The 27,699-nt window shown below is 41.6% G+C and overlaps 1 protein-coding gene and 1 pseudogene across 2 annotated transcripts; one reads left to right on the top strand and one right to left on the bottom strand.

Moving 5' to 3' along the window:
* The first annotated feature begins 1,867 nt into the window (after positions 1 to 1,867).
* On the top strand, positions 1,868 to 27,417 carry C4H3orf33 (chromosome 4 C3orf33 homolog). 2 transcript variants are annotated; one of them, XM_075546950.1, is made up of 5 exons: positions 1,868 to 2,019; positions 4,775 to 4,834; positions 12,240 to 12,387; positions 20,815 to 20,975; positions 25,658 to 27,417. In XM_075546950.1, the coding sequence occupies exons 1-5, from the start codon at positions 1,909 to 1,911 to the stop codon at positions 26,057 to 26,059; spliced, it is 882 nt and encodes a 293-aa protein (XP_075403065.1). In that variant the 5' UTR covers positions 1,868 to 1,908; the 3' UTR covers positions 26,060 to 27,417. The 2 variants fall into 2 exon arrangements, with proteins under 2 accessions (XP_075403065.1, XP_075403066.1); XM_075546951.1 differs by lacking the exon at positions 4,775 to 4,834 and having other exon boundaries at positions 1,873 to 2,019.
* LOC142447532 (U6 spliceosomal RNA) lies at positions 19,810 to 19,907 on the bottom strand (annotated as a pseudogene).
* Positions 27,418 to 27,699: the final 282 nt, after the last annotated feature.

Here is a 27,699-nt window from a genome sequence, read left to right as displayed (position 1 = left end):
ACCCTGTGGATATATTGCTGCCGCCGTTTAAAAATGATCTTCAGCGGAAGTTTACTTATTTGTGATAGTAATAATATTGATTGATAATTTCTACTAGCCATTAGGAAAATGCAAATCAACACCATAGTGAGTATCACTACGTGCCTAACAGAATGGCTAAAAAAAAAATGCTTGCAAGGACAACACTGGATCACTCTTGTATTGCTGGCGGGAAAGTAAAATGGTACTGCATTAGTGCTGGTGCAGTGGTAACCTGTTGGGCTGCCATCGGAAGGGCCAGCAGTTCAAAACCACCATCAGCTCTGAGGGAGAGAGACTTGGCTTTCTCTTCCAGTAAACAGTAACAGTCTCGGAATCCCATGGGGGCACAGTCGCTAGGAGTCAGCATTGACTGGAAGGCAGTGCATTTGGTTTGGGTTGGCAAAAGGCTATGGATACAGTGAAAGCCCCAACTCTACTTGCATAGTCTGCATATGGATGAAGCCTCCATCGAATTTGTTATTAACCTTGCCTTCAGACAGAGAGCATTGAAAAGTGAGTACCTGTACCCTTTCCCTCAGGCAGGCTCCTCTAGCGGCTTGTCTGGGTATGTCCTTGATGGAGGTCACGGTACTGGGAGTGGCACAGTTTTGAGTTATGCTCTGATTGCCTTGGTCAGAAGGCCCAGGACCAGTTTTGCAAACCCTTATGTTTAACATAATTTTGCCAGCAAATAAGGTCCGGGATGTTCAGCTTATGACAGAGACCAGGTTGGTTGGAGGAATTCTGCAAGCGCTTGGCAGAAGAAAATAGTGGGGTTTGCTACCTCTAAAAGATTCAGCAACAATCAAAGCCATGGATACACTCCAAACCCCCTGTAGGCAAACTGTGGCTCAGGAGTCATGCGTGACTCCGAAGTAAAAGTGAAGATCATTGGAAGGCTGTTATTCAGATAACGGTGAATTCATTTGTTTGTAAAAGTATATTTGTGGCTCTCCAATAGTTTTCAAATTGCTGTGGGACAGGATTGGCTCTTCCAGCTCAAAAGTTTGCAGAACCCTGCCCTAAGCTTCGTGGCAAGTTTGAAGGTCTGTTTAATAGGTTTGTTGCACTGAATGAAGGTCTTCAAGCAATGGGACAAGAGTCAAGCTTCACAGGGAGCAGGAGGCATCCTTGGGCCTATCACTCCCTAAGGTCTCAGGCTCCATCGATTATGTAAACGGGCTTGCTTGTCCAGGAGGTTTTGTTTGCCCAAACTTGCTGAATTAGAACTTTCTCACTGATTACGTTTTAAAGGATTATTTTTTTTTCCGGCAAGGGTGGGGGTGGGGGGAGTGGGAGGGCTGTTATATTTTGAGTTTGAGCAAACTAAGCTGTACAGACTAGGTCCCAAACGGTCCCATTCCCAATATTTGAATGGGTTTCCCGTTCGCCTGCTGACCACAAGGTCAGCAGTTTGAATCCACCAGCAGCGTAAGGGAGAAAGATGAGGGGGCTTTCTATTCCCATCAGCAGTCACAGCCTTGGAAACCCACTGGACCAGTGTTAGCCTGTCCTGTGGGGTCGCTGCGGGTCGGAATCTGCAGGACGGTCAAGAGTTTGGTTTGGGTAGATGATCAACACGTACCTATTCCAATCCTGGTCCCAGAACCGCTTCCGGGACGCGCTGATCTGCTTCGCAGGGGGCGCAGCGCCCCCTGCCGTCGAGGTCGCGCCCCGCCGCCGCGCGCAGCGCCCCGCCCCCTGCCGTCGAGGTCGCGCCCCGCCGCCGCGCGCAGCGCCCCGCCCCCTGCCGTCGAGGTCGCGCCCCGCCGCCGCGCGCTGCGCCACGCCCCCTGCCGTCGAGGTCGCGCCCCGCCGCCGCGCGCAGCGCCACGCCCCCTGCCGCCTGGGAGCGCGGGCGGGGCGACGCGACGCGACGCCGGGAACATGGCCGGGCGGCCGCGGGGGCCAGCCCCGCCGCCGGACCGGGATCGAGAGGCGCCCAACGTGGTGGCGTGGCTGTCCCAGTGGGCCGACGACCACCTGGTTCTTGTCCGGGTACGGGAGTCCATGCCGTCCGGGCAGGGGTGGTCGCTGGGTCGCGTGGAGCGGGAGGCCTCGCCCGGCGGCGGCCGCGCCCACCCGGGGCACGGAGGGCCAGCGTGGCGCCCGAGGGACTTGGCGAGGTTGCCGGCGCCGGCCGCGCCAGCGTGGGCGCTTTGGGTCCTAGAGCAGGTGGGGAGGGCCCGGCAGAGGAGGCCCGGTGAGGGCCCCGAGGGCCTGCGTGTGCCTCGGGTGAAGACCTTTCATTTCCTTTAAAGAGAAGGGAGAGGCGGCCCGGTTGTTTCCAAGGTTCCCTCTGAGTGCCACGGGGGCCCCGGCACGTGTGTAGTTCAGGCAGTAGAAGAATACGGTGGGCGAAGGGGGCACCCGCGCGGGCTGGGGGCGGAGGAGGAATCAAGTGGGGTGCACCTGTAAGGGATCTGTTGGGGAGAACGGAGGGGATGTTTTTGGACAGAAGTTGAAGGTCAAGTTCCAATAAAAGGGAGATGTGCGAACTTGAGAGGACCCTGCTGGCGCAGAGGTGAAGTGTGGGGTTGGGCACGATCACAGGGGCGGCAGCTTGAATCCACGGCAGCCCCGCGGGGAAATGCTGGGCTGTCTGCTTCCCTGAACAGGTGCAGTCCCAGTATCACACAGGAGGTCGCTAGGAGTCAGCACTGACTCGAGGGCAGTGAGTGTGGGGTTTTTGTTTAGGGTGAACTCGTAGGCGCTTGTTGAATTAACAAAGCAATTGTTAAGTGTTGTGCTGGGTAGCTGAGTAGGAGACCAGTTTGAAGGGAAGTTAGAACGGGCCTATAGACGTTGGTAGTGAGCTGTATACATAAGCCTCTGGTTGTTTTTAAAACCCCGATCCTGCAGGAGATCTTGGAGCCAGAGAGAAAGCTGCAGCAGGAGGCCTGAAACTTAGAGCTGGGCCACTTAGAGCTTAACATTTAGAATCCGAGCGATGAGAAGTGAGCAACTAAGAGGGCACAGGCAGGTAGGGGGAGGGAAATCAGGAACGTGAGTGCAGGTTATGCATTTGGCTGCTAACCACAAGGTTAGTCGTTTGAAACCACCAGCTGCCCCTGGGGACAAAGACAGCAGCCGTGGAAACACACAGGGCCTCACTTTGAGTCCAAATCCACCTGACCTCGGTGAGTGAAGGTACAGATTGATTCCAAAAGGAAGTCAATAGAATCGGGAGTGTCTGCTACTTAGTATGGCTAGATACAGATTTGTATCCTAGCAGGAAGAAACGAAGGCACGTGGTAATTAAAATTTAACCGAGGAGGGAAAAGTTTGTAAGCACACAGAAAACAAACAAAACCAAATCCATTGCCCTGGAGTCGTTTCTGACCCACAGCTACCCTGTAAAAATCCAATTTCCAAAAACGGTCTTTACTGAAATAGACAGCCACATCTTTGTGTGGTAAGTTGGAACTGCTGACCTTGTGTGGTGACCTTGGCATATTGACACATAGATACATTGTTCCAACTAGCGTAATCACAGAACTTTAAAACTGCCCTTAAATATCTTTGCAACATCACTACTTATGTCGCTAGTTATATTTATGGAAGGAAAATGGTAGCTTGTCCTCTTAAGGAGTCGCAGGGTTCTTCCTTTTTAATTAAACTCTTATTTGCTCTAATTCATTTTAAGTCAAACACTTTAAGAACATCACCTTTTTTTTTGCTTTCTTTAAATCATGGTAAACATGTAACAAACACTGGACATTTCCACAGTCTTAACACGTACAGCTCAGTAACATGTTCATCACATTGTTCAATACTCATACTGATCTATTCCCAAATGATATCATCCTTAACAGAAGTGCAAAGTCTCTTAAGCATTGAGTTTTTGTTACTGGCCCCCCCCCCACCCCTCTGCATCTCTTGCAATCATTAATAAACTTTGGCCTGTAATTTACTTACCTATTCTTGATAATTCATGTAAGCGGGATCATACAATAATTGTCCTTTTGTGCGTGCTTTATTTCATTCAGCATGATGGTCTCAAGGTGCATCCATGTAGTAGGATGTCTCAGAACTTGTCATTGTGGCTGTGTAGTATGCTACATTGATAGACATTATATGTATATGCCACATTTACTGTATGGCAGTGTGCAATAATAAACGCTGATGTACATGTCTCTGGGTCTGTTTTTAGTTCTCTGGGGTATGTAGATGGGAGCATATTTACTGAATCATATGGTCATTCCTTGAAAAAAATTTCCATAGTTGCACAATTTTTTATTCCCATCAACTATGAGAGTTCTAGTAGTCCACATCTTCACACCTTTCCTTGTTAAAAAATTATTACTTCTCCAACTAGTTACCTATATGTTTTCCAAAATGCTGTACTTTAAGGCTTTAGTGATAAGGTTTTTACCAAATACTTAAATTTCCGCCATTGATTATGATCTGAGGCACTGTGGGCATTGCCCAAGAACCCTTAGGCTGGTCCATGCCTTCAGGGAACTAAGGTTAAAGCATTGCAGTCCGCAGAGAACCATACAATGTTCTGTGCATGCTCGATTGCTTGGGACAGACTGGGCTTATAAAATTTAAAAAATCAAGATTAGTGGAATAAGTGGGCAATCAAAGTTTCTTGGAAAATGTAGGCCTTCAGTTGAATATGAGGTATGGGGACAGAGTGAGAGAAGGGGAAGGCAATCTTTTTGTTTCATTCTGTTTAACCCTTTAAATTAGTATTTCAGTAGTATGCATAATAATTAGTGAGAATGAAGCCTTACATCTCTTTCTGTAGAACATCAGCACTGGGATGGCCATAGCTGGAATCGTGTTACTCTTCAGAAGTGTTCGAGTGGTAAGTTAAACAATGAAAAAAACTGTAATCCTGTCAGTTTTCATCACAAGCAGTGTATCATTTTGTTACTTATCTTGGAAGCTTTGAAGTAGTATTGTAGAATAAAGAGCATATTTTAAGATCTTGATTTAAAAGCACATCCACAGGATTTTATGGGAAGGAATTGCACAACTTATATTTCCACCATTGCTTCTTTTCATGCTTAACACTGGATCTTCAAAGGAATTGAGTTCGCTAGAATATTAAAATCACTAAATTTGCATTTTGCACTTTGCAGATTATTTCAAAAGTGCTTTATCTATAGCTATTAGAATTAGATTGTAATTGAATTATGTTCTTTGAAACTGAATACTTTATACCATTTTTTTGCCCTTCTGATGTATTAATAATAGATGGTATAAATCTGTTTAATAAGTCAAAATTTAACAGTGTATTATATATAACCAATTCATGTCACAGAATGTATGCAATTTCAGTGTCATGCGGAGATTAAACCAAAAATCAAGCCCACTACCATGGAGTCAATTACAATTCATAAAAAATAAATCAAAGTCATTGCCATTGAGTTGAATGCCAACTCATAGCACCTCTATAGGACCAGGTAGAACAGCCTCTGTGAGTTTCTGAGACTGTCACTCTTTATGTGAGTAGAAAGCCCATCTTTCTCTGTGGGAATGCGGGGTGGTTTTGAACAGCCCAACATAATCACTATACCACCAGAGCTCCTTCATTACAAATCATAGCAGCCCTATATAGGGTTTCCAAGGTTATAAATATTTAAGAGAGCAAACTGCTCATCTTTTTCCCCTCAGAGTGGCTGGTGGGTTTGAACTACTGACCTTGTGGTTCGCCATACAGTGCTTTCTCAACAGTGATTTATTGCTCCTATTTACGGTATATTTCTTTCATTTCATGTCTACATCTAATTTTACACTATCAGTCCCTCCATAGCAACAGTCTTCTGTAGCATATCTTTTCCAACTGCTGTCTTTCCTCCCCTGTCTTTAAGTTTAGACTGAAAAGTGACCAAAGACCAGAGTCTCAGGGGTCTAGTCGCTGTCCAACCAGCAAGTCTGGTCACTTTCCTGATTTTGAATTCTGTTCCACATCTTTCTTCCACTCTATCCAGGACCTTGTGATTTGAACTCTTCCAGGGCAGTTGGTAGTGATCACAGGCACCTCCAGCTCTTCTGGTTTCTGAGTTGTTAAGACCTATGTTAGATCGGGTTGTCTAGAGAAACAAATTCATGGACCTCATATGTATAAGAGAGAACTTTAGATCAAGAAGTCATTATGTTTCAATAGAACATCCTTGCCCAGTCCAGATCAAGTCTATACTTTCGATATTAGCCCATAAGTCCAATATTAGCCCATGAGTTCCTTCCTCAGACTCACGCAGCACATGCAATGATGCTGAATGCAGGAAGATCACCGGCTGCTGGGTGGTAAGTCCTGTAGATTCAATGGAAGTGGACGCATCTCCAGGGCTCTGGCTGTCAACAGTGTGGCTCCATGTGGCTTGTCAACAGGAATGTATAGCAGAGAGAGAGTGGCCCACCTCCTGGGAGAAAGAGAAGGAGTTCCCAGAATCCTCATGAGAAGGCCATGCCCACAAGGAGGTGTCAATCAGGCAGTGACCTAATTGACAGGGCAGGCCCCACCCCTACACTTATTTATCAAGTTGACTTGAAATTTTGTAACTACGACAGCTCACTTCTTGTCAATTTGACATGTTTACATAACTCCTTAGCCATATATAATTTCTAAAACAAAGACAATAGTAAAACCATTTGTGTGCCTAAACAATAAAACTAAAATGCATACAATTCAAAATGTGACCCCCTCATTTAAACATGATATTCTATAAGTGAACAAAGCAAAATATTCTTTTTTTAAATCATTTTATTAGGGGCTCATACAACTCTTATCACAATCCACACACCCATACATCCATTGTGTCAAGCACATTTGTACATTTGTTGCCATCATCATTCTCAAAACATTTACTTTCTGCTTGAGCCTTGGTATCAGCTCCTCATTTTCCCCCTCCCTCCCCACTCCCCCTTCGTTCATAAACCCTTGATAATTTATAAATTATTATTTTGTCATATTTTACACTGTCCGACATCCCCCTTCACCCAATTTTCTGTTGTCCATCCCCCAGGGAGGGGGTTATATGTAGGTCCTTATTATCGGTTCCCCCTTTACTTGCCACCCTCCCTCCACAAAACAAAAATATTCTATGCCTAACAATTGCAGTTAAATGAACAATTATACCATAATCCTATAAACCTATTAATATATTCCCCAACCTATGAATGTTTGTAAGCCAGCCATTACATGCCTTTATCTGCCCAATTTTCGGTATCCACTTTCCATACTGCCCAATTTCATCAACCTAGTGCTCGGAGGAGACAAGGTGTTCTTTGATGTGAAGAATCTTCATTCCAATTGAAACCTTGTGAGTCCGCATCCATAAGCAAAGTCAAATCAGGACAGGCCATTAATTCAGCATCAATATGCATTGATCCACAGGCTCAAAAATCTTCATCTGGTCAAGTTCTGGTTAACTCAGTGTGTGCCTCCATGCTTAGCCTTATCAGGGTACCCACTGACCATTGCACCTTTTGACCATGAGCCCAGTTACAAATTCTCAACACCCCCTTGGGCTAAGTCATGAACTTGAGACTAGCAAACTTGCGCTCATCTTCTCCTCTAGTCCCTGTGAACCAGGTCCACAGGTATCAGTGGCCAGACTCAGCCAGTCTCTTCATTGCTGCCTTTCTCCTACTTCCACTGAACAAGTGGATCCAGGTGGTCACCTAGCAAGCATTTCAGGCTGCCTGCAGGCTCCCTTTAACATTCAGTCCTAGAGAAAAGAGTCCCTTCATGGCTCTAAATTTTTTCAGTTTCAGGCACAAACCACTAGTTCCAAATTCGAAAAGCCAGTGTTCATTTTTACTTCTTCAGCCTCTCAACAGCCTGCTAGGCCAGTTTCTTCAAATATAAATGTCCTAAGCACTCAAGGCACTGGTGGGGCTTATCTTTTCAGAGCCTTTTTTGCCACGTGTGCCCCCACATATTTAACGATCCAATTTAATGGCTGATGCTAGTAGGCTTACAAACTCCATTTTTCCCTCCCAGGAATGATTCCTGTCACTCATTGTAATAACAATAGACAGGAGAAAACAGTATAAACCTACTACAGCCAGATCCTAAACTCAATTCTTAAAACAGTTACATTACATCCTTATTTAAACTTATCTTAATCCTTATCCAAACTATTCCATTGATACAAAATATGGCATCTCTTTATTGCATGATGCCAGGGCAGGGCCTTCTGTCAGCCATTTTCACTAAGTAGCATGGTCTCTGAGAAATTCAAGGGGCGATTTCTTCATTGAACTCAAAACTCAAAATATACATTAATCACATTCATTTTTTGCCATTGAACAGGAATAACCAAAGACAAGAGCCAAAGAATCAAAACATTAATTTCACATATTCTTTCCAGAAAACAATTGAGTAAACAGTGTGGCCATATCTGACCTCTGGCTAGCCAAAGAAGAAAAACTACCATGAGGCAGAGGTCTAATATGTATCCATTCTCCATCTTCATTATTTGTTTCTCTTGTACCCCACTCCCAAGGTACCATAATGTGGTAGACCAGGTTGACTAGAGAAACAAATTGATACTCATATGTATGTAAGAGAGAACTTTATATCAAGAAGTAATTATGTATCAATAGAACACCCCAGCCCAGTCCAGATCAAGTCCATAGGTCCGATATTAGCCCATAAATTCCTCAGCAGTGATGCTGAATCAGGAGCATCACAGGCCAGTGGGTGGAAAGTCCTGTGGATCCAATGGCAGTGGATGCACCTCCAGGGCACTGACTACCATCAGTGTGGTTCTATGCGGCTTGTCAACAGGAATGTATAGCAGAGAGAGAGTGTGGTCCACCTCCAGGGAGGAAGAGAGGGAGTTCCCAGAATCTTCATGAGAAGGCCAGCCCACAAGGAGGCATCAGTCAGGCTGTGACCTGATTGACAGACTGGACCCCACCCCTACACTTATTTATCAAGTTGACATGAAATTATGTAACTACGATAAGACTGATGTTTGTGTGGCCCATTAGCCCATTGGACTAATTGGTTCCAGGTGTCTTTTTCCCCCAGATAGGGAGCGGCCAGTAGTTGCATCTTGTTGTGACTGTTAGGTGACCTTGAGTCAGTTTTGACACATAATGACCTTAAGGATAAGTAGAACTGCCTCATGGGGCTTCCAAGGCTGTGATCTTTTTTAGAAGCAGACTGCCACATCTTTTGCCCATGGAACTGATGGGAAGTTTGAACTGCTGACCTTTTGGTGAGCGTCTGAGCACTAACCACTATACTCCCAAGACTCTTTTTGTCTTTTCTTTCTTTCCCAGCTTTATTTGAACTGCCCCCAAATTAGAAACAGTCCAAATAGTCATCAACAGGTAAATGGATAAACAAATGATGTTATATCAGTACAATGGAGTATAATTCAGCAGTGAAGAGGGATGAACTATTGATATATGCAACAACCTGTGAGACTCCAAACTGTAATACTAAGTGAAATTTTAAAGCCAATCAAAAAAGTATAAACAATATTCAATTTATAGAAAAGTATGGAAAATGCAAACTACTGTGTAATGACAGAAAGTAAACCAGTGGTTTCCTGGAAGGGGAGAGAGGGCTTGCTTGGGAAGGATCCCTGAGGCACATGGGAAAACTGGGGGTGATGGGTATGTTTAATATTTTGTGTAGTATAACAGGCATGTGCATCTGTAAAAACATCCACTTGTGTACTATTTTAGGTTGGAATTATGCCTCAATTAAAAAAATTAATACTAGGGTGAAAAAATAGCCTATGTGGGATGGGATCAAGGGCAGTGGCCATCTTCGAAAATACAGTCTACCCCTTTCACTAAGTGTTAACTGCATGTTGGGCACTCTGTGCTAAGTGTTTTACAGCCCAGCCCAGAGCACCACATGATAATCTCAGAAAGATGGGGAGGGGTCAATTATTACTATTTTCATTTTCATCATAGAAACATGAAGACTTGGTCCCTGGGAGGGTAGAGTATTTTCTGGGCTCTTGTGATGAGGATCTCAGGGGATTTCTCCCTCGGCTGTAGCAGAAGCCACTGCCAGCCTGGAGGACTTCTTGGGGCCATTGGGAAGGAGGTGTACCTTGGAAAATGCCATGGAGAAACTATGTGGCGGAGGCAGGGAGGGGCCAGCATAGGGGCTTTCCCCCACTCTATTTGTTTGGAAGGCACTCCAACCTTCCCCTGAGAGCTGTCATGTCATAACGTAAAAGTCCACCGGGATCAGCTGACACTGCTCTACCCCTTTCCCAGTTGGGAATGACCCAGCTTGGCCAGCTCATTGACCCGCCTTAGTTCAGGCAAACCCAGGATCTAGGTGAGTTTGGTGAACAGCAGCCTTGACCTTGTGCTTTCTGCTGAGGTCCAGGGCTCCCTTTTGGACGACAAGAGAGTGAGAAATACAGAATTCAAAATAGTGGTTATTTCTGGGCCAACTGTAAGAGGAGAGGGTTGACTATTTTGAGAGTAACAAATGCTTCCTAAATTTGGGGATGGGTTCTTTTGTATGAATCCAATATTATGGAATGAGAAATGATTGCGTATAGAAAAACAGTAGGAGCCCAGGTGGTATAGTGGTTATTTGTTGGACTGCTACTGGCAAGGTCAGCAGTTCAGAACCACCAGCCACTTCCAAGGAAAAAGATGAGAGTCTTTAGTCTCGGGAACCCACAGGGCAGTCCTGTCCTGCCCTATAGGGTCACTATGAGTCGGAATGAACTCGGTAGAAGTGAGTTTGGGAGGAAGACATTATGTAATATGACTAAGGGAAAAGACACTGGGGTCACTAGAGGTTTGAGTTCCAGCACCCCTACTTTCTGCCTTTGTGACTTTGGACAAGTTCTATAGCCTCCCAGACCTCGGTTTCCTTGTCTGTAAAATGGAGGGTCTTTGTTATTGTGCTGCTAAAATAGAAATGCCCAGATTGGGGGGTTTTTAGAGACAGACTTGTTTTCCCGTGTAAGAAGGCTAGCAGTGGGAAATCTGAGCCCAGACTCTAGGGGGGCAGGCACCTTCTCTCTATTGACACTGGAGGAAAGCTTTCGTCCCTCGAGCTTCTGCTCCTGCTACTGCTTCTGCTCCTGCTGTGTGACTGACTCACCTTCTCTGCTTCTATCTCTTACTTGGTTAAGCTCTTTATATCACAAATATTAGATAGGCTTTATTACCATTGGGTTCAGGTATTAATTTATCCTGTGGTATATGAGGCTCATCCCTAGGCAGGATTGTAAATGAAGAACGGAAGCTCGTCCCAGTATTATGTAATGTGGGAGATGTCGGTTTTAAGATGTTGACATGCCTACAGTCCACATCTAGATGTTCGGTATTTTAGTAAATTCTTCATGTTGACTTTGGACTCTCATCTTCTTTTTAAATTAATTTGCCATCTACAAGTTTGAAAAAAAAGACAAGCTAAAAGCCATGTTAATTAAGGAGTCTAATCAATTTTGGAGTCCCTAGGAGGCCCAAGTGTTTCTGATGCTTTTTCACATGTAATGCACCCTGTAAATAAATACTGCGCACATCGATAGCCAGTGTAGGAGGCGGGTGGATTGTAAAGGCAGTATGGTGCATGCTTTATTTGAGGAGAAATACAGTAAACACTCAATTACTAGCTGAAAGTTTGGGGGTTGAATTCACCCACAAGTGCCTTGGAAGATCGGCTTTGCTCCTCTGCTTCTGAAAGGTCATAGCTCAGTTCTACTCTGTACACCTGGGACCCACATGAGTCAGAAAACATTAATCGGCAACCAACAGAAATACTCTAATTTGATTAGCTCTTTAAAGTTGTTTCTTGCAATTCCAGCATACATAGGTTATGCATGCACACTAGGATAGGGACTGTCTAACTAGATTTGTGTGATGCTAGAAACTGCTTTTTGATGAAATGCGTTATATTTTGAGAATATAAGTTTTAGAGGGTAAGGGTCTATTTAATGTGCTTTACATATAGCATGAAAGAGTAAAACAGTGAATAATGATTTCAAAATAATATTCCTTTAAACACCTTTGGTTAAATTTTACTTTAACTCACTCTCACTGCCATCAAATCAATGCTGACTCATAGCGACCTCTGTGGACTTCTGAGACTGTAACTGTTAATGGGAGGAGAAAGCCCATTAGTACCCATTAATGCAAGTATATTAATATATAAAATTATGAAATAGAACATTTCCAATGGTTTTATTTTATTAAGTGTTTTGAAGGTAATTTGACATTTTTAAATGAAAATATTAAGAGGCCATATTTTTCTCCTTGTAAACCAACAGACATCAAAGTTCACAAATTCTTCAGATATTCCAGTGGAATTTATAAAAAAGAATGTTAAACTACGTGGACGATTCCATCGAATAACTGAAAATGGTTTAGAAATTGAACATATTCCTATTACTTTACCTGTCATATCTTCTTGGAAAAGTAAGTAAGGTGCAAGAAAATTAAGATTAAGTAGCTGTTTGTAGCATTCTCAGATTAGGTGTTGTTAATAAACAATCCCTGATAATTCTCTATTGATTATCTGTGATAGAAAGTGAAAACTTCATACAAGAATGTGTTTCATTAGCCTCTAGATTTCCTTTCTACTTTTCCTCCATTTTTTTATTCCACCACTCAGTCTTTTATTTTTTTAATTGTTTTATTAGGGGCTCATACAACTCTTATCACAATCTATACATACATCAATTGTGTGAAGCACATTTGTACATTCATTGCCCTCATCATCCTCAAAACATTTGCTCTCCACCTAAACCCCTGATATCAGCTCCTCATTTTCCCCCTCCCTCCCTGCTTCCCTCTCCCTCATGAACTCTTGATAATTTATAAATGATTATTTTGTCATATCTTGCCCTGTTCGATGTCTCACCTTGACCCACTTTTCTGCTGTCCGTCCCCCAGGGAGGAGATCACATGTAGATCCTTGTAATTGGTTCCCCCTTTCCAACCCATCCTCCTTGTACTCTCCCAGTATCGCCACTCACATCACTTGTCCTGAAGGGATCATCCGCCCTGGATTCCCTGTGTATCTGTACCAGTGCACATCTTCTCATCTAGCCATATTTGTAAGGTAGAATTGGGATCATGATAGTGGGGGAGGAGGAAGCATTTAGGAACTAGAGGAAAGTTGTATGTTTCATCGTTGCTACATCGCACCTTGACTGGCTCATCTCCTCCCCGAGATCCTTCTGTAAGGGGATGTCTAGTGGCCTACAAATGGGCTTTGGGTCTCCAATCTGCACTCCCCCCCTCATTCACTATGATATGATTTTTTGTTCTGATGGTGCCCACCACTCAGTCTTTTAGTCAGGAATTCAATCATTCATTCCACAAACATTGAGCCCCTGTTATAGTCTAGATCAGTGGTTCTCAACTTGTGGGTTGTGACCCCTTTGGAGGTCGAGCGACCCTTTCACAGGGGTTGCCTAAGACCAGCGGAAAATACATAAATATTTCACAATATATAATTACAAATGGTTTTGTGATTAATCACTATGCTTTAAATATGTTTAATTATATTCAATTTTGTAACAATGAAAATACATCCTGCATTTCAGATATTTGCATTATGATTCGTAACTATCAAAATTACAGTTATGAAGTACAATGAAAATAATTTTATGGTTGAGATAAATGTAAGGACATGAGGAACTGTATTAAAGGGTCACGGCATTAGGAAGGTTGAGAACCAATGTTCTAGATTGTAAGCTGGCTGTACAATGTTGAGTGAAACAAACTACAAGGCCTCTTGTTCTGCTGCAGTCTTGCTGGAAGATCGACAGCAAACAAATGAAAAATTGTCTAAGAGCTATAACGTAAAAGAACAGGGTGCTAGGATAGAGAATTATTGAGGGTCGTGGAAAGGAGAGTCTGTACTTACAGATAGTCCGAGAGCGCCTTCCTGACTAGTTGTTCATTGGAGACCCAAAGGATGAGAAGACCACGGGTGGGGATGAAATGGGCTCTGTGATACACTGTTTGAAGGCTCGGATGGCCAGGACACAGGGACTAAATGAGTGAGCGGCACCAAACGAAGCTTGGTAGCTAGCTCATAGCCCTGATGGTAACAAATATTTTTGACCTAGCTACTTCTGTTATGAAATTGTTCCTTGTCATGCATCTACTTACACTACTATATGAATTGTACATATCAGTTGCTACTATATTATGTACTATCTTTTAAAAATCCTTGAAAATATTGAGTCACAATTTCTCCTCCATGCTTGTGAAGCAGAAATATAATGGAGTGAACTATAGCTTGGTTTAGTGTTTCTCTTCAATGCCCGGGGTCTTGTCCTTACGCGGCATCCTAACTCTGCCGCCTCACCTTCTTGTAGGTGTATTCTGCTACGCTGAAGTCCTACCTTTCTGACAGAGTGCCTTGGGCTGCTCCACGTGAGCCCATGTCACTGTCCCCCCCTGAGCATCATCTGTCCTGCCATCCACCGTGGACTGTGCTTTTTTTGTAATGTGTTACTGACGGCGTGGGTCACACACGTCCAACTTAGCACAAAACCTAACTTAGAAGCAGCAGACTTAAAAGCATATTTTATTGGCATATAATGCACACACCATGCAACCCAATAGTCCAGTCATTCTAAGGAGAGCTGTGCCGTCATCACCACGGTGCACTTTAGAACAGGGTCATCCTGTAGACATTGCTATCAACTCCCATTTTCCTCCAACTTCCTGCCCTATCTTTATGTAATTACTCCAGATGCCGTCTCTATAGGTTCACATAGCTGGATTTCATATACAGGAAAACATACAAAAACACAAGGGAAGAAACACCCCAACAGGAACGACTAAGTGAAACAGGCCGAGTGGCTGCTTCACTAGGAGGAGCATCAAGTAGAGCCAGGCCATAAGAACGATTGTTCTTACGCAGAGCAGGGTGAGGCCACAGCTGTTCCTATAGGTATGGTGTATTTAGGTCCCTGGTTCACTTTAGCGACATCTTTATGATTTCATTGGAGAACATTATAAATCATAGCCCTGAGTCTTAAGAGAGTTCTGTTGATAGTGTCAGTATTATAGCCAGGGCTATAGAACTTTAAGCACTGTTGAGCACAGGAAGGTATGCATGCATAGGCCAGTTTTTAAACCTCTCAGTACATGGATGGTTGACTTGTACAGACTAAAAGCTTAAGTGACAGCACATTATTTACACAAACAGTGAGAGTTGAGGGGAGGGCAAAACTTTCGGGAGCACTTGTTCACAAAGGGAGCACCCTGTCTGCTATACTGATACATGTGGAAAGCAAACCAAAATAGCACGACCCTAGTAGATCTACAGGAGACCGAGGCCACTGTTCCTTGGACATCCTCAAAGGAAGAGATTCAAGCCAAATTCCAAAGTTTTATCGTCTGCTTCTTCTCACACGAGGGTGTTTCAGCCTCCAGTCCAAGGGAGCGCAGTGATGCCTGTGCTGTCCAGTGGCTCCAGGCTCAAACTTCCCCTACTCGAACAGCAAAGTCCACACACACACAACACAGGGTTCATAACTTCACTCCACACCAGAAACCCGACTGTAAAAGTCTGGCCGGGCCAAGAGTGAGTCACATGTTGCAGCTCGCAGTCGCGCTTGCTCAGACAACAGACAGTGCTGTGGCAGTGTGCTGTTGGGTTTTTTTTGCACTTTATTTGCTTACAGTATCATAACCTTGGCTCCAAAGATAGTTAATGATACCAGTAGTAAAGCTAAGAGGAAAACAACCACGATAGTTAAAGACAGAAATCTTTGGAGAAATTTGAATCAGGTCTCTGTTTGTGCGATTGGAAACTGAATATAAACATGGCTAAGTCGACATTCTCAACATTTTTGAAGTGAAAAAATGTGATTAAAACAGCTAATGTAGCAAAAGGTGTGAAATTGTTAACCATGAAACAAAGAACCCGGGCGATTGAAGAGGTTGAAAAGTTGTTCTTAATTTGGATAAATCAGAAACAACTTGACAACAATATGGTGTGTAAGACAGGGATGTGCAACAATATGGTGTGTAAGACAGGGATGTGCAGGGATGTGCAAAAAGCCTCCATCGTGAACTTGTAAGTGTAACTTGGGGGCCTTGGAACCAATTATTTGGTTTTCCATTATGTCTGGTGTTTGAACATGCATGTGGAACCAATTGAGTTAGACAACTGAGGTAGCACTGTATTTCAGTTCCTTAAATGTGCTACAGGTGAGTTTAAAGGAAAGTGCACTTTGCTTCTTGGGGGTCCCAAACTAGATCCTCTTGATACGGCCCGTGAAGGGTGTTGTGTCCCTTGAAAGGACAGGGTCTAAAGTTCTAGTTGTCTGTAGCCTGTGACTGGAGTTCCCAAGGTCTGGATGGATTCTAGGTCAAAAGTGTCCAACTAGGAACATGGAAAGGGGTGTGTTTTCCCCTTGGATACTAAGAAGTAATATGAAGTGTTTTTCCCAATGACAGGTTCTCCCACCTGTGAAAACATAGACTTTTAAAAAATATTTGATTTTTCTATAATTTTGGAGAAACTACAGGCATTGTTGACCCTGTTCAGTTGATTCATTCATCGTCCGGGTGGGCTTATTTGCTTCCCTGCTAGATGGTTGCTTATTTAACTTCAAGCCTTTAAGACCCCAGATGCTATATCTCTTGATAGCCGGGCACTATCCCTTTCTTCGCCACATTTGCTTATGCACCCATTTTGTCTTCAGTGATAGTATCGGAAGGTGAGTATCAAAGAGTGCCAGGTTATTAGAACAAAATGTTCTTGTGTTTAGGGAGGCCTTGAGAAGAGGCCCAAAGGGATATAGGCCAATGTACATATATTTATAATTAACATATAAAGTGGCTTATATCCCTTTCATTTATAAATTAATATATTTACACATATTTATTCTTATAGCTATACCTCTATAAATAGCTTTTACTTCCTATTTCTTTTCTCCTGTCCCACTAACTTGCTCACCCTCCATTCGGCTCCCAGTGTTTCCTCTTGGATACCTTGCACTTGCGTAAACCCCACCAGACCTCCTCACCTTCATTTTTAGATATCTTGTTTTTCCCTTATCCCTGAGTTTGTTGGCTCCCCACCCTGTCCTTTCCAATGTCCCCCAGGGACCACTAGTCCCAGAGTCTTTTCTCCTTGGGGTTGTTTGTCCTGTCTATCTTATATAGATAGACATAGGGCGAAAGAAAAAACAAAACCAAAAAAAGCCAATCGATGTTCAAGGTCAGTCTGCTGACCCTTATGAGTGTTTTCCAATTGGGTGTGATGAGGTGCCAAGCCTTGTCCCACAGTCAGAAGTCTATTTTCAGGACTCCTCAGGAACTTGGTTACTTTGCTCCCTTTGCTGCCCTGTTGCATTCCTTTGCGTTTCACCTCACTGTGCCTGGGGCAGACCAGGCACACATTCCTGACAGTGTCTCCAGTGCTGTCCTCTGTAGCCCTATGGGTCAGTGAGGGAATGCTGTCTCGTGGTGGTGCCAGCCCTACGGTCCTCTCTGTGAATTGGCTTCTCCGAGCTGGGATGTTGTCCCCAGGGCTTGGTGGGCCATGATGAGGTCCATTCTCTCTCTCTCTTTCCCTCTTAGTTTTAACCCTTGCATCTGGACAGATCCGCCACTTTTCCCGGGCTATATCTTCAGTGCTGTCCTCTGTATTGCTTTCTTCTGGGGAGTGGTCAACATAGATCAGCTTGGGCCTGGCCCATCATCCTCTCTGTTAGTTTGCTGCTCCATGCCAGTATGTTGCCTTCAAGGCTTGGCACTCCAGGATAGGGTCAGGTCCCTGTCTCCCTTTCCTGTGGAGACATAAACAATACCCTCCCCACAGGTGTAGTAGTGCCCCATCACCCTCGTTTTTTTTCCCTTTTACCCTCTTTCCCCTGTTTTTTAGTTGGCTGCCACATGCATCCCTGGGTTGGGTCAGACCCCTGCCAGAGTGCCTGGACCTCAACCGAGGATTTATGCATTAAGTAGAATATTCTCTGTGCCCATTATATTTTTTGAGCTTACCTCAGTGGACTCATGTTGTACTTGTTCCTTTGTGCTTGACTAAGTTTGCTCTGCATAATTTCCTCCAACTCTTCCCATCAGACAAGGTGCACCATGCATTTCTCGTTGCTTTTTTAGGGCTGCATAGTACTCCATTGTATACACCAGAATTTTTTAATCCATTCGCCAGTTGATGGAAATTACATTAAGCCTTTTGATCCATCTTGAGTTTGTTTTTGTACCGGGGGTGGGGTATGAGTCCTGTTTCATCCTTTTAAAGATGAGAAATCCAATTCTGTCAGCACTATTTGGTGACGAGACTGTACTTGTTTTTCATCCTTTGATTAAAGACCAGTTGTCTATATGTTGTTGTTGTTAGGTGCCATTAAATCAGTTCCAATAAATAGGGACCCTGTATCAAACAGAATGAGGCACCTTCTGGTCCTGCGCCATCCGCACAATTGTTATGTTTGAGCCTGTTGTTGCAGCCACTGTGTAACCTAGCTTGTCAAGGATCTTCCTCTTTTTTTGTTACCTACCTACCTACCTTATTAAGTATGATGTTCTTCTCCAGGGACTCTTCTGTCCTGATAACAGATCTAAAGTACTTGAGATCATTTCTTGCCATCAGTGCTTTTAAGGAGTGTTCTGGTTATACTTCCTCCAAGACGGATTTGTCGGTTCTTCTGGCAGACTAAAGAACTTTCAGTAGTCTTCCCAGCACAGTAATTCAAGCACACTGTTGCTTCTTCAGCCTTCCGTAGTCAGTGTCCAGGTTTCACATGCGTTTGAGGTGACGGAAAATACCCTGGCTTGAGTCAGGCACATGTTAGTCCTCCAAGTACCTTCCTTGCTTTTCAACATTTTAAAGAGGTCATGTGCAGCAGACTGACCCAACGAAATGCACCATTTGCTCTCTTGACCGCTGCTTCTATGGGCAGTGATTGTGGGTCCAAGTAAGCCAAAATCCTCAACAACTTCAACCTTTTCTCCATTTATCATGATGATATCTGTTGGTCTGTTTGTGAGGATTTGGGTTTTCTTTACATTGAGTTATAATCAATACTGAAGGCTGCAATCTTTGATCTTCATTAGCAAATGCTTCAAGTCTTCCTCACTTTCAACAAACAAAGTTGCATCATCTGCATGTCTCCTTCCTCCAATTTTGATAACACATTCTTCTTCATCTAGATGGTCTGTAGGTGTCTGCATTGATTCCCAGTTCTCTAGTCTGTTCCACTGGCTTATGTACCACACTGTTAGAGCTACTGGGTGTCAGGTGGGGAAGTGAGAGACCTCTTTGTTCGTGAGAAGCTCTTTGCTCGTCCTGGCTCTCTTCCCTCTTCATATAAAGTTAGTAATTAATTTTTGCACTTCCGTAGGGAATAGTTGGGATCTGGATCAGAAATGCATTGCATTTATAGATGGGTTTAGGTAATAATGACATTTTCACATATTAAGCCTTTGTGTCCTTGAACATGAGAAACCCCGTGGTTTTGTGTTGGGCTACATTACTGCACATGGACTATTCGGCCGTTTTTGTAGGTCTTCTTGCTTTCTTATAATAGTGTCTTGTACTGTTCTTGTATAGGTCTTTTGTTTTTCTGGTTAGGCTTATTTTAAGTATTTCATTTTTTGTGTGGCTATTGTAAATGCTATTATTTTCTTGATTTTGTTTCGAGTGCTGTCTTTGTTAGTGTAGCTTAGCACTTCTGAGCCAAATACGTGAAGTCCCCATGAGAAGTACTTTTGTTCTTTCCCTCACTGAAAGCTTTGGATCAGTTTTAAGAAGCCTGGGTCTTAAAAATAAAAGTTTCTTAATATTCAAATAATATTTTGGTAACATTATAGTGTATCTTAAAAAAACATATAGTGTATCTTTTTAGCAATCTGAAATGATCCACCAATTTGCCTTTCCTCTTTGTGCAGGGCCCATGCTAATCTCTCCGTATTGTTCCCATTTCAGTGTGTGCTGCTGAAGCGAGTGCTCTAGGGTGTCCTTTTGAACTTGAGTTCTCTTCTTCCCTAGAGAGTAGTTGATCTTAACTATACTTCTAACTACACATTACATGTATGATGGTTTAAAAGGACATTAGAGTGCTGTTTGTTTGTTTTTTGACACTCAATCTTTTTTCTTTCTATTTTTAATTTAGTAAATCTTTTTATTGGGGCTCATACAACTCTTATCACAATCCATACATACATCCATTGAGCAAAGCGCCCTTATGCATTCGTTGCCCTCGTTCAATCGTTTTTTCTTCCTGGAAATTATACACATAAAAAAATTCTAGTTAAGATTTTTTTTCCAGGGCCAAAGCCTCCAAAATATTGTTACTATGAATTATGAATAATCAATTCTCTATGGAAATCAGCTTCATAAAAAGTATTAAAAAGTTTTAATAGTGGTATAAATCAAAATTTATTGAGATGGAAAAATATCCTAAATAATTTATTAAGTAAAAAAAGCAGTTAATATAGATCTTTTCATAATAAGAATTTATTTTACAAGATCACAAATCTATAGTTCTGTGTCTATATATATATCTAATGATACGTACATTGCAGAATATGTATACATATATACACACACACATAGAAATATATCTAGAAGGATTTTTTAAAAAGGTTAAATTAGTTAAATCTCACATCTTGTTCTGAGAGTTATTACAATGGGTTGTTTTTTTTTACAATGGGTTTTGTAGTTTGATTCCATCTGTCCTACACTTGTATTTTTAAAAACTAAACCTTGAATACAAGATACAACCTGTATGTAGAGCATTTGGATATTTATAAATAAGCATCTTATAGTCAGCTATGACTTTGTGCCGCATTACTTTGGGACTTTCTTTTGCCACCTGCTAAAAGCTCTCTCTTCCCTCACCGTTTTAGAAGACCCCTGCGGTGTTTTGCTGGTTAAGCTGGCGGGGGTGGAGCTCACCGAGACTGGGAAGGCCTGGGTACAGAAGGAGCTGAAACCTTCCCAGCTTCTCTGGTTCCAGCTTCTTGGAAGGGAGAACTCCGCCCTTTTTTGTTACCTATTAGTGAATAAGGTAAGCACTATGAAAATATACCATTATTTCATTCTTATTTTTATGTTTAATTGCTTGTTTATGAAAACATTGACTACATAATAAGACCTTATGAATCTTTTTTTCTCTAGAATTCTACTACTAGTGACTACAGAGAAACAACTATATTAAAATACTTCCTATTTAATTGTATTACTATTTTAGCTACAATATAGGAGGGAGTAGAAAATTAAGGAAAAGGGAAAAACCTTTCATGTCATTAATGAGTGAGCATGCTAATTTAAAAAGTATCCTTTTACTTCCTTATGCATGCATATATATTACATCACACTTGTTTTATTAGGGACCACTTTTAAAATGAAGCTTGTCAACTGAAGACTACAAAAACGTGGCAGTTTCTATAACGTACACATTGCCTGGGTGTACAGATGTTGGGACGTGAGAAACGGAGCGTATTTATTATTTATGACAACAGCCTGTCATTTACAGACGATGCCTCAGAGCCATCCTACCTTTTTGGTGGTTCATCGCCATCATGTGAAGGGACGCCACAGTCCTTGGATGTGCCTCCTTGCACGTCTCTTAGTGGTAGATTCTGAATTACCTCAGTGTGCTGTACAGCTCCTACAAGGGTGGTGAGGGTGATCGCAGTCACGCAGAAACAAGCTGTACCTCAAGACAAGTAACCAGGGTAAACATTGCATCTCGGCTGATTTCTAGCTATATAAAAACCTGAATATGGCTAGTCACTGACAGAGGATTAAGAGCAGTTTATGATTTGACAACATTAGGTTTGGATTTTGGTTTTCTTATTTTTAAAATCTATTGTTATATGAAAGGTAATCTGGGAAATGTTTTATTAAAAACGGGGGAAATGTTGCCAGCAGTGATGGAGTAGAACTGACCCATAGGGCTTTTTTCTTTTTTTAAATAAAAGATCATTTTATTGGAGGCTCTTACAGTTCTTAAAGCAATCCATATATCAATTGTATTGAGCATATTTGTACATATGTTGCCATCATTATTTTCTAAATATTTCTATTTGAGCCCTTGGTATCAGCTTCTCTTTTCCCCCTCTCTCCCTCCCCCCCTGTGACCCCTTGATAAATGATAAATTATTATTACTTTCCTATCTTACACCCCGACCGACTGTTGTCTCCTTTCCCCCATGGGTTTTGGTGTTCGTCCCCCTGGTGTGTGTGTGTGCGTGTGTGTGTGTGTTTCTGGTTATGTGTTGATAATTGCAATTGGTTCCCCTTTCCTCACCTCCTCTCCCCACCTTCCTCCTACCCTCCTGGTATTGCTGCTTCTGTTCCTGTTCCTGGATTCCATGTGTCCCAAGCACTTATCTCTCACCGGTACCTGGGCCCCTGCTCGGGTCTAGCCGTAGGGAAAGGCAGCACGGGGTCATGATAGTGGGGGGTGAGGACCCATAGGGCTTGACTGCGCTCGCTCGTTAGGGGAGCAGCCCTGCTAGCCTTTCAGTTAGCAACTGAGCTCGGAACTGTTTGCTCCACGAGGGCTTCTTTAAGAAAAAAATATCTCAAATAAATCTCATATTAAAAAGACTGGGATCAGAACTATTTTAATTCTTAAAAGTTTCTTGAATTAATAATAGAGAGTCTAGTTAAATCATTTAAAAATGTAAACTTTTTATTTGTGAATTAGGTGATATTTTATAGAGCAGATTATCAGTTTTATATTCAACAATTCATACACATTTTGTTTCAACTCATCCATTGAAATCCTCTCAATGTACTATCACTTATCCCACTTTGTCCCTGTGTTTTCTGTTTCCATCACTTCTACTTTCCTTTTTGTCCTTTGGCCTAACATGGTAGTGAGTTTAATTCTTAGAAGTGGAGGGTGACTAAGGGCCATAATCTTGGTTATTTTATCAATCTCCATCTTCCCAGCATGACTGGTGTCATTTATGGAAATCCATTAATTTTTGGATGTTCACATCATATTCAGTTCTTTCACAATAGGAATTATCCAAAAGTTAGCATCCCACATTTAAAATTAACTCATTAATACAAGATTAGTTAAAGTATACAGAGGCCTTATAAATATAACAGCTTTTCTTTTATGCTCAGAGTATAATTGCCAAAATAGGAAATGATTGTGATGATGAAAATAATAATAATAACCACAATATATTAAAGTGTTTGCCGTACATCAGACACTGAGCTGGGCACTTTGAATATGATTTCGTTTATCCTCAAGACAACCCTGTGGGAGAACTGGTCTTAGTCCCCCGTCCAGGTAGAATTCTAGGGCAAGTCCATGCCGTGAACAGGCGGAGTAGTGGAAGAGCCTGTGTGGAGGTTGACTAATGGGTGAGATTGAATTGCTCTGATTTTGGTTGAAACGAATTAGCTCATAATTTTTCTTAATTGAGCAAAGTAGGACAAGCCCTTTAAAATTGTATCTACTAATTTACCATCCTTTGCCCAAGTGTTACTGTATTTAAAGGAACAAAAATTACTTTGTTTCTTGATGGCTTTAGAAGAGTCTCTCCCAGTTAAAGCCTGAAGTTTTCAGAATTGAGTTGAATTACTTTTCTAATGAAACTTTAAGTTATTAGTGCTTTAAAATTTTTTTTGAATTGTTTCACTGGGGGCTCTTATAGCTTTTCTAACAATCCATACATCAGTTATACCAAGCACCTCTGTACAGATGTTGCCATCATCATTTTCAAAATGTTTTCTTTCTACTTGAGCCCTTAATATCATCTCCTCTTTATTCCCTCCCTCTTCCACCTTTTCACCCTTGTGAAACCTTGGTAAATTATAAATTATTATTCTTGTAATATTTTATACCCTCTGTTGTCTCCCTTTACCCACGTTTCTGTTGTTCAGCTCCTTGGGGTGGGGCTGTTGGGGTGTTAGGGTTATACACTGATCTTGAACTTGATTTTCTGTCTGAAATCCTCAAAGGATTGCAGAAAAAGCTAAGTGGGTTCTTGCTTACAATGAATGAAAACAGTCCTATTTATTTGTTTTCATTCCAGAGCCAAAACAAACACACTCATTGCTACTGAGTGGATTCTGACTCATCACCCTGTAGGACAGGGTAGAACTGCTTCTGTGGGCTTCTGAGACTAACTGTAAGGAATGAAAAGCTGAGTCTTTCTCCAGAAGAGTGGTCGGTGGTTCAAACTGCTGACCTTGTGGGTAGCAGCCCCACTGGTAACCACTCTGCCCCCAGGGCTCCTTTGGCTTCATTCAGAAGTGAGAAATCTCTCTCTCTCTCTCTCTAACTCTTTTTCAATTAAAAGATAATTTTATTGGGAACTCTTACAACTCTTGTTATGATCCATACATTGATTACATCAGGCAAATTTGTACATATGTTGCCTTCATTCTTTTGTAGACATTTACTTTCTATTGAGCCCTTGGTATCAGCTCCTCTTTTTTCCCTTCCTCATTAACCCCTTGATAGATTTTAAATTATTATTATTATTTTAAATTGTTATTATTTTCATCTCACACTGACCATTGTCTCCCTTCCCCATGTTTTTTGTTGCTCTTCCCCCTGGAGAGAGGTGTATGGTTATGTGTGTCGACCATTGCAATCCATTCCTCCTTTCTCCCGTCCTCTCCTCCCTCCTCCCCCTACCCTTCTAGTATCACTCTTCCCACTCCTGAATTTGGTGTGTTGTGAGCCCCCATATATATCTGTGTACATACGCCGGTCTAGTCTGAATTGAGAAGCAGCTCTGGGGTCATGATAGTTGGGGTGAAGACGCCTCAAAGAACCAAAGGAATATTGTGTGTTTCATTGATGCTTTACTGCACCTTGGTGACTCATCCTTTCTCTGTGGCCCCTCTGTGAGGTTATTGTGCCACTGTCTATAGATGGGCTGTGGATCTCTGCTCAATCCCCCCTTGTTTTCAACAATATGTTTTTGTTTGTTTGTTTGTTTGTTTGTTATGTGTCTGCTGATGCCCATTACTTGGTCCCGATGACGCCTCATAATTGCACCTGTGGCATGCTTCTTCATGTGAACTTGTTGCTTCACTGCTGAATGGCCACTTTTTAACTTTAAGTCTTTAAGACCTCAGAAGCTATATCTTTTAATAGCTGGGCACCATCTGCCTTCTTCACCACATTTGCTTATGTAACTGTTTTGTCTTCAGCGATTGTGTCGGGAGGGTGAACATCTCAGATCGTCGATTTGTTAGAACAGTGTTCTTGTATTGAGGGAGGGTGAGAAATCTCTTGAGTGGAATTTCCTACAGGATAGATTCAAAGACCAGATTATTTTCATGTTATTTATTTTGAGAGAAGTTTTTTAAAAAGCATGCCAATACCCTTATTACATATTGACATTTTAGACTTATGTGATGATTCTGTCTGGTTTGCAGTGTCTGTCATTGTGTGCCCCACCCCTTCCAAACAAAGCATGAAATTATTTTTATACTTTATTGCTTCTATGCTTCTTGGGGAAGACCAGTGAGTTGGTGAAATGTAATACATTTTAAGATTCAATTCAATTTTGAGCAAGGGCCTCTTTGGGGCATGAAATTCTTGGATTTAATAACAGTTGTTTTACACTCTTGTTGGGACTATTCTGCTTTAAATGTTTGCCTTTTCTCTGGAAGACTGAAGTACTGATTTTAAGGTAACAAGGATGCTATCTGTATACTGACAGCTTTTTAGTTTATTGGTTTGTGTGATTTTTTTTTTTTTAATTTAAGGGTGGCTATTTTAACGTGAGCCTGAATGAAGAAATTCTGAGAAGAGGCCTTGGTAAAACTGTCCCTGTCCAAGGGCTAAATCATGATTCTAAAACCTACTGGAAAATTCACCGAAACTTACTGAAAGCAGAATTAACGGCCTTGAAGAAAGGAGAAGGATTATGGAAGGAAGAGCGTGAAAAAGAAAGTTATTTGGGAAAACTCAAAGGCTCCTGGAGAGAAATGTGGGGAAAAGACAGTTCTTTTGGAAAACTTGGATCAAATTTCAGTTTGAAAAAGGAAAGTTATTATGACAACCTCAGAAAGACTTATGAAACATGGAAAGAAAATATGAATAATTACTCCTTAATACAGAAGTTCAGAGAACTTATGAGTCGCATATACTTTCGTAGAAAAGAGTGAAATATTCCAAGAAGTCTGAAGATGAAAAGAGTAAAATTTGTAAATATATGGATATTTTTCATTGTGTTGAAATGGGCATTTCCCCAAATGAACAAATTAGTAGTCTAATTGTATTGAAATATTAGAAAGATCATTATTATTATGAATGACATCAGAATTAACATTAAAAAATAGTAATGTAATTTTATGTGTATTTAGGAAAAATAATGTTTGTTTTATATGTGTTCTGAAGATTCACTGCCATTGAGTCATTGTTGACCTGTAGTGACCTCCTCTGGGTTTCCAAGGCTGTAACTGTTTATGGGAGGAGAAAGCCTAGCTTTTCTCCCGCAGAGCTGCTGGTGGTTTCAAATTGCCAACCTTGTGAATTGCAGGCCAACACATAACCACTGCGCCAACAGCACACACCTGGTCTGTAGATTACATACTTTGGAAAGAGTAAAATTTGCAAATATATGGACTTTTCATTAAGTTGAAATGGAAACATTTCCAAATGGACAAATTAGCAGTCTAATTGTATTGACATATTAGAAAGATTATTAAAATTATAAATTACATTTATTTTAAACAAATTGTTATTATGTATATTTCATATGTGTTTAGGAAAACAAAAGAAAGCTACCAGATTGTAAGTTAAATATGTAATATAAGTGTTGTAAGAACTGAACTACTTACTGTGTTATTTTGGGCAACCATAATTTTTATTGAAAGAGATTTTTGGTTTATTTTTGTAGTTTTATCAACTTTGAGTATTTATAATAAAACACTTATCAACAAGTCAATTCCACTGGTAGCAACCCTATATAAGGTATTTAATACTAATTCTTTACAGGAGCAACAGCCTCATCTGTCTCATGGGGAGCAGCTCATGGGTTTGAACTGCTAACTTTGTGTTACTAGGACTCTTTATAATAATTTGGAAGGTTGTAACAACAGGTAGAAATTATCCCTTCTTTCTTGCTAGAAAGGGTCAAAATACTCTTCTCTTGTAGCATAACCCCAGTTTATCAGCAGCTAGGAAACTGTTGAGAGGTTATGTCTTGTCTCCCAGATGCTGCTCATCTGCTGGTGAATTGGGGGCGATGCTGCAAGAGAAGTACAGGCAGACCTTTTCTAGCCATACAGAATGGCTAATTTCTACATATGGTTACCCCACCCCAAAAGGACGCAGGTGACCCTGAAATAGTTGTGTAATATGAAATTATCAACTCTTAATATTATTTCAAGTTTATCTATGTATATATGATTGTCTATATGTATTTGTGTATGGATGAAAAATGTTCAGTAATATATTTTTAGTTTATTATCCTTAAGAAACTATCATTGAAATACAGCTTATCATTTTAAGATTCTTTGGATTAGAGAGAAATACTTCTTTAAAAAAATCTTTTAAGTAATGTCAGTCACACAAGTAGACATTGAACACTTTGTTAAATGTAACAATGCTTTGATTGAATTTTTTTCCAATTGTTTGTTTCTAATATATGAAGACAAAGAGTATTGCTACAAAATCTTAGAAACCTCTGTTAAACAAAAATATCAAAATGTAAAGCTATTGTTTTTCAGCTTCTCTCCCATCTGGCTCTAGAGCAGTGGTTCTCAACCTGTGGGTCATGAACCCTTTGGGGGTTGAACAACCT

Source organism: Tenrec ecaudatus, chromosome 4 (assembly GCF_050624435.1).
Source record: "Tenrec ecaudatus isolate mTenEca1 chromosome 4, mTenEca1.hap1, whole genome shotgun sequence".
NCBI lineage: Eukaryota > Metazoa > Chordata > Mammalia > Afrosoricida > Tenrecidae > Tenrec > Tenrec ecaudatus.
Note: the sequence above shows the minus strand (reverse complement) of the source record. Positions and strands in the feature narration are given on the sequence as shown.

Excerpts from the sequence above, each read along its gene's own strand:
- C4H3orf33 (XM_075546950.1), top strand. The coding sequence starts at position 1,909 with ATGGCCGGGCGGCCGCGGGGGCCAGCCCCGCCGCCGGACCGGGATCGA. Across the intron at positions 2,020-4,774 it reads ACCACCTGGTTCTTGTCCGG|AACATCAGCACTGGGATGGC; the intron begins GTACGGGAGTCC and ends CTCTTTCTGTAG. Across the intron at positions 20,976-25,657 it reads GTTACCTATTAGTGAATAAG|GGTGGCTATTTTAACGTGAG; the intron begins GTAAGCACTATG and ends TTTTAATTTAAG.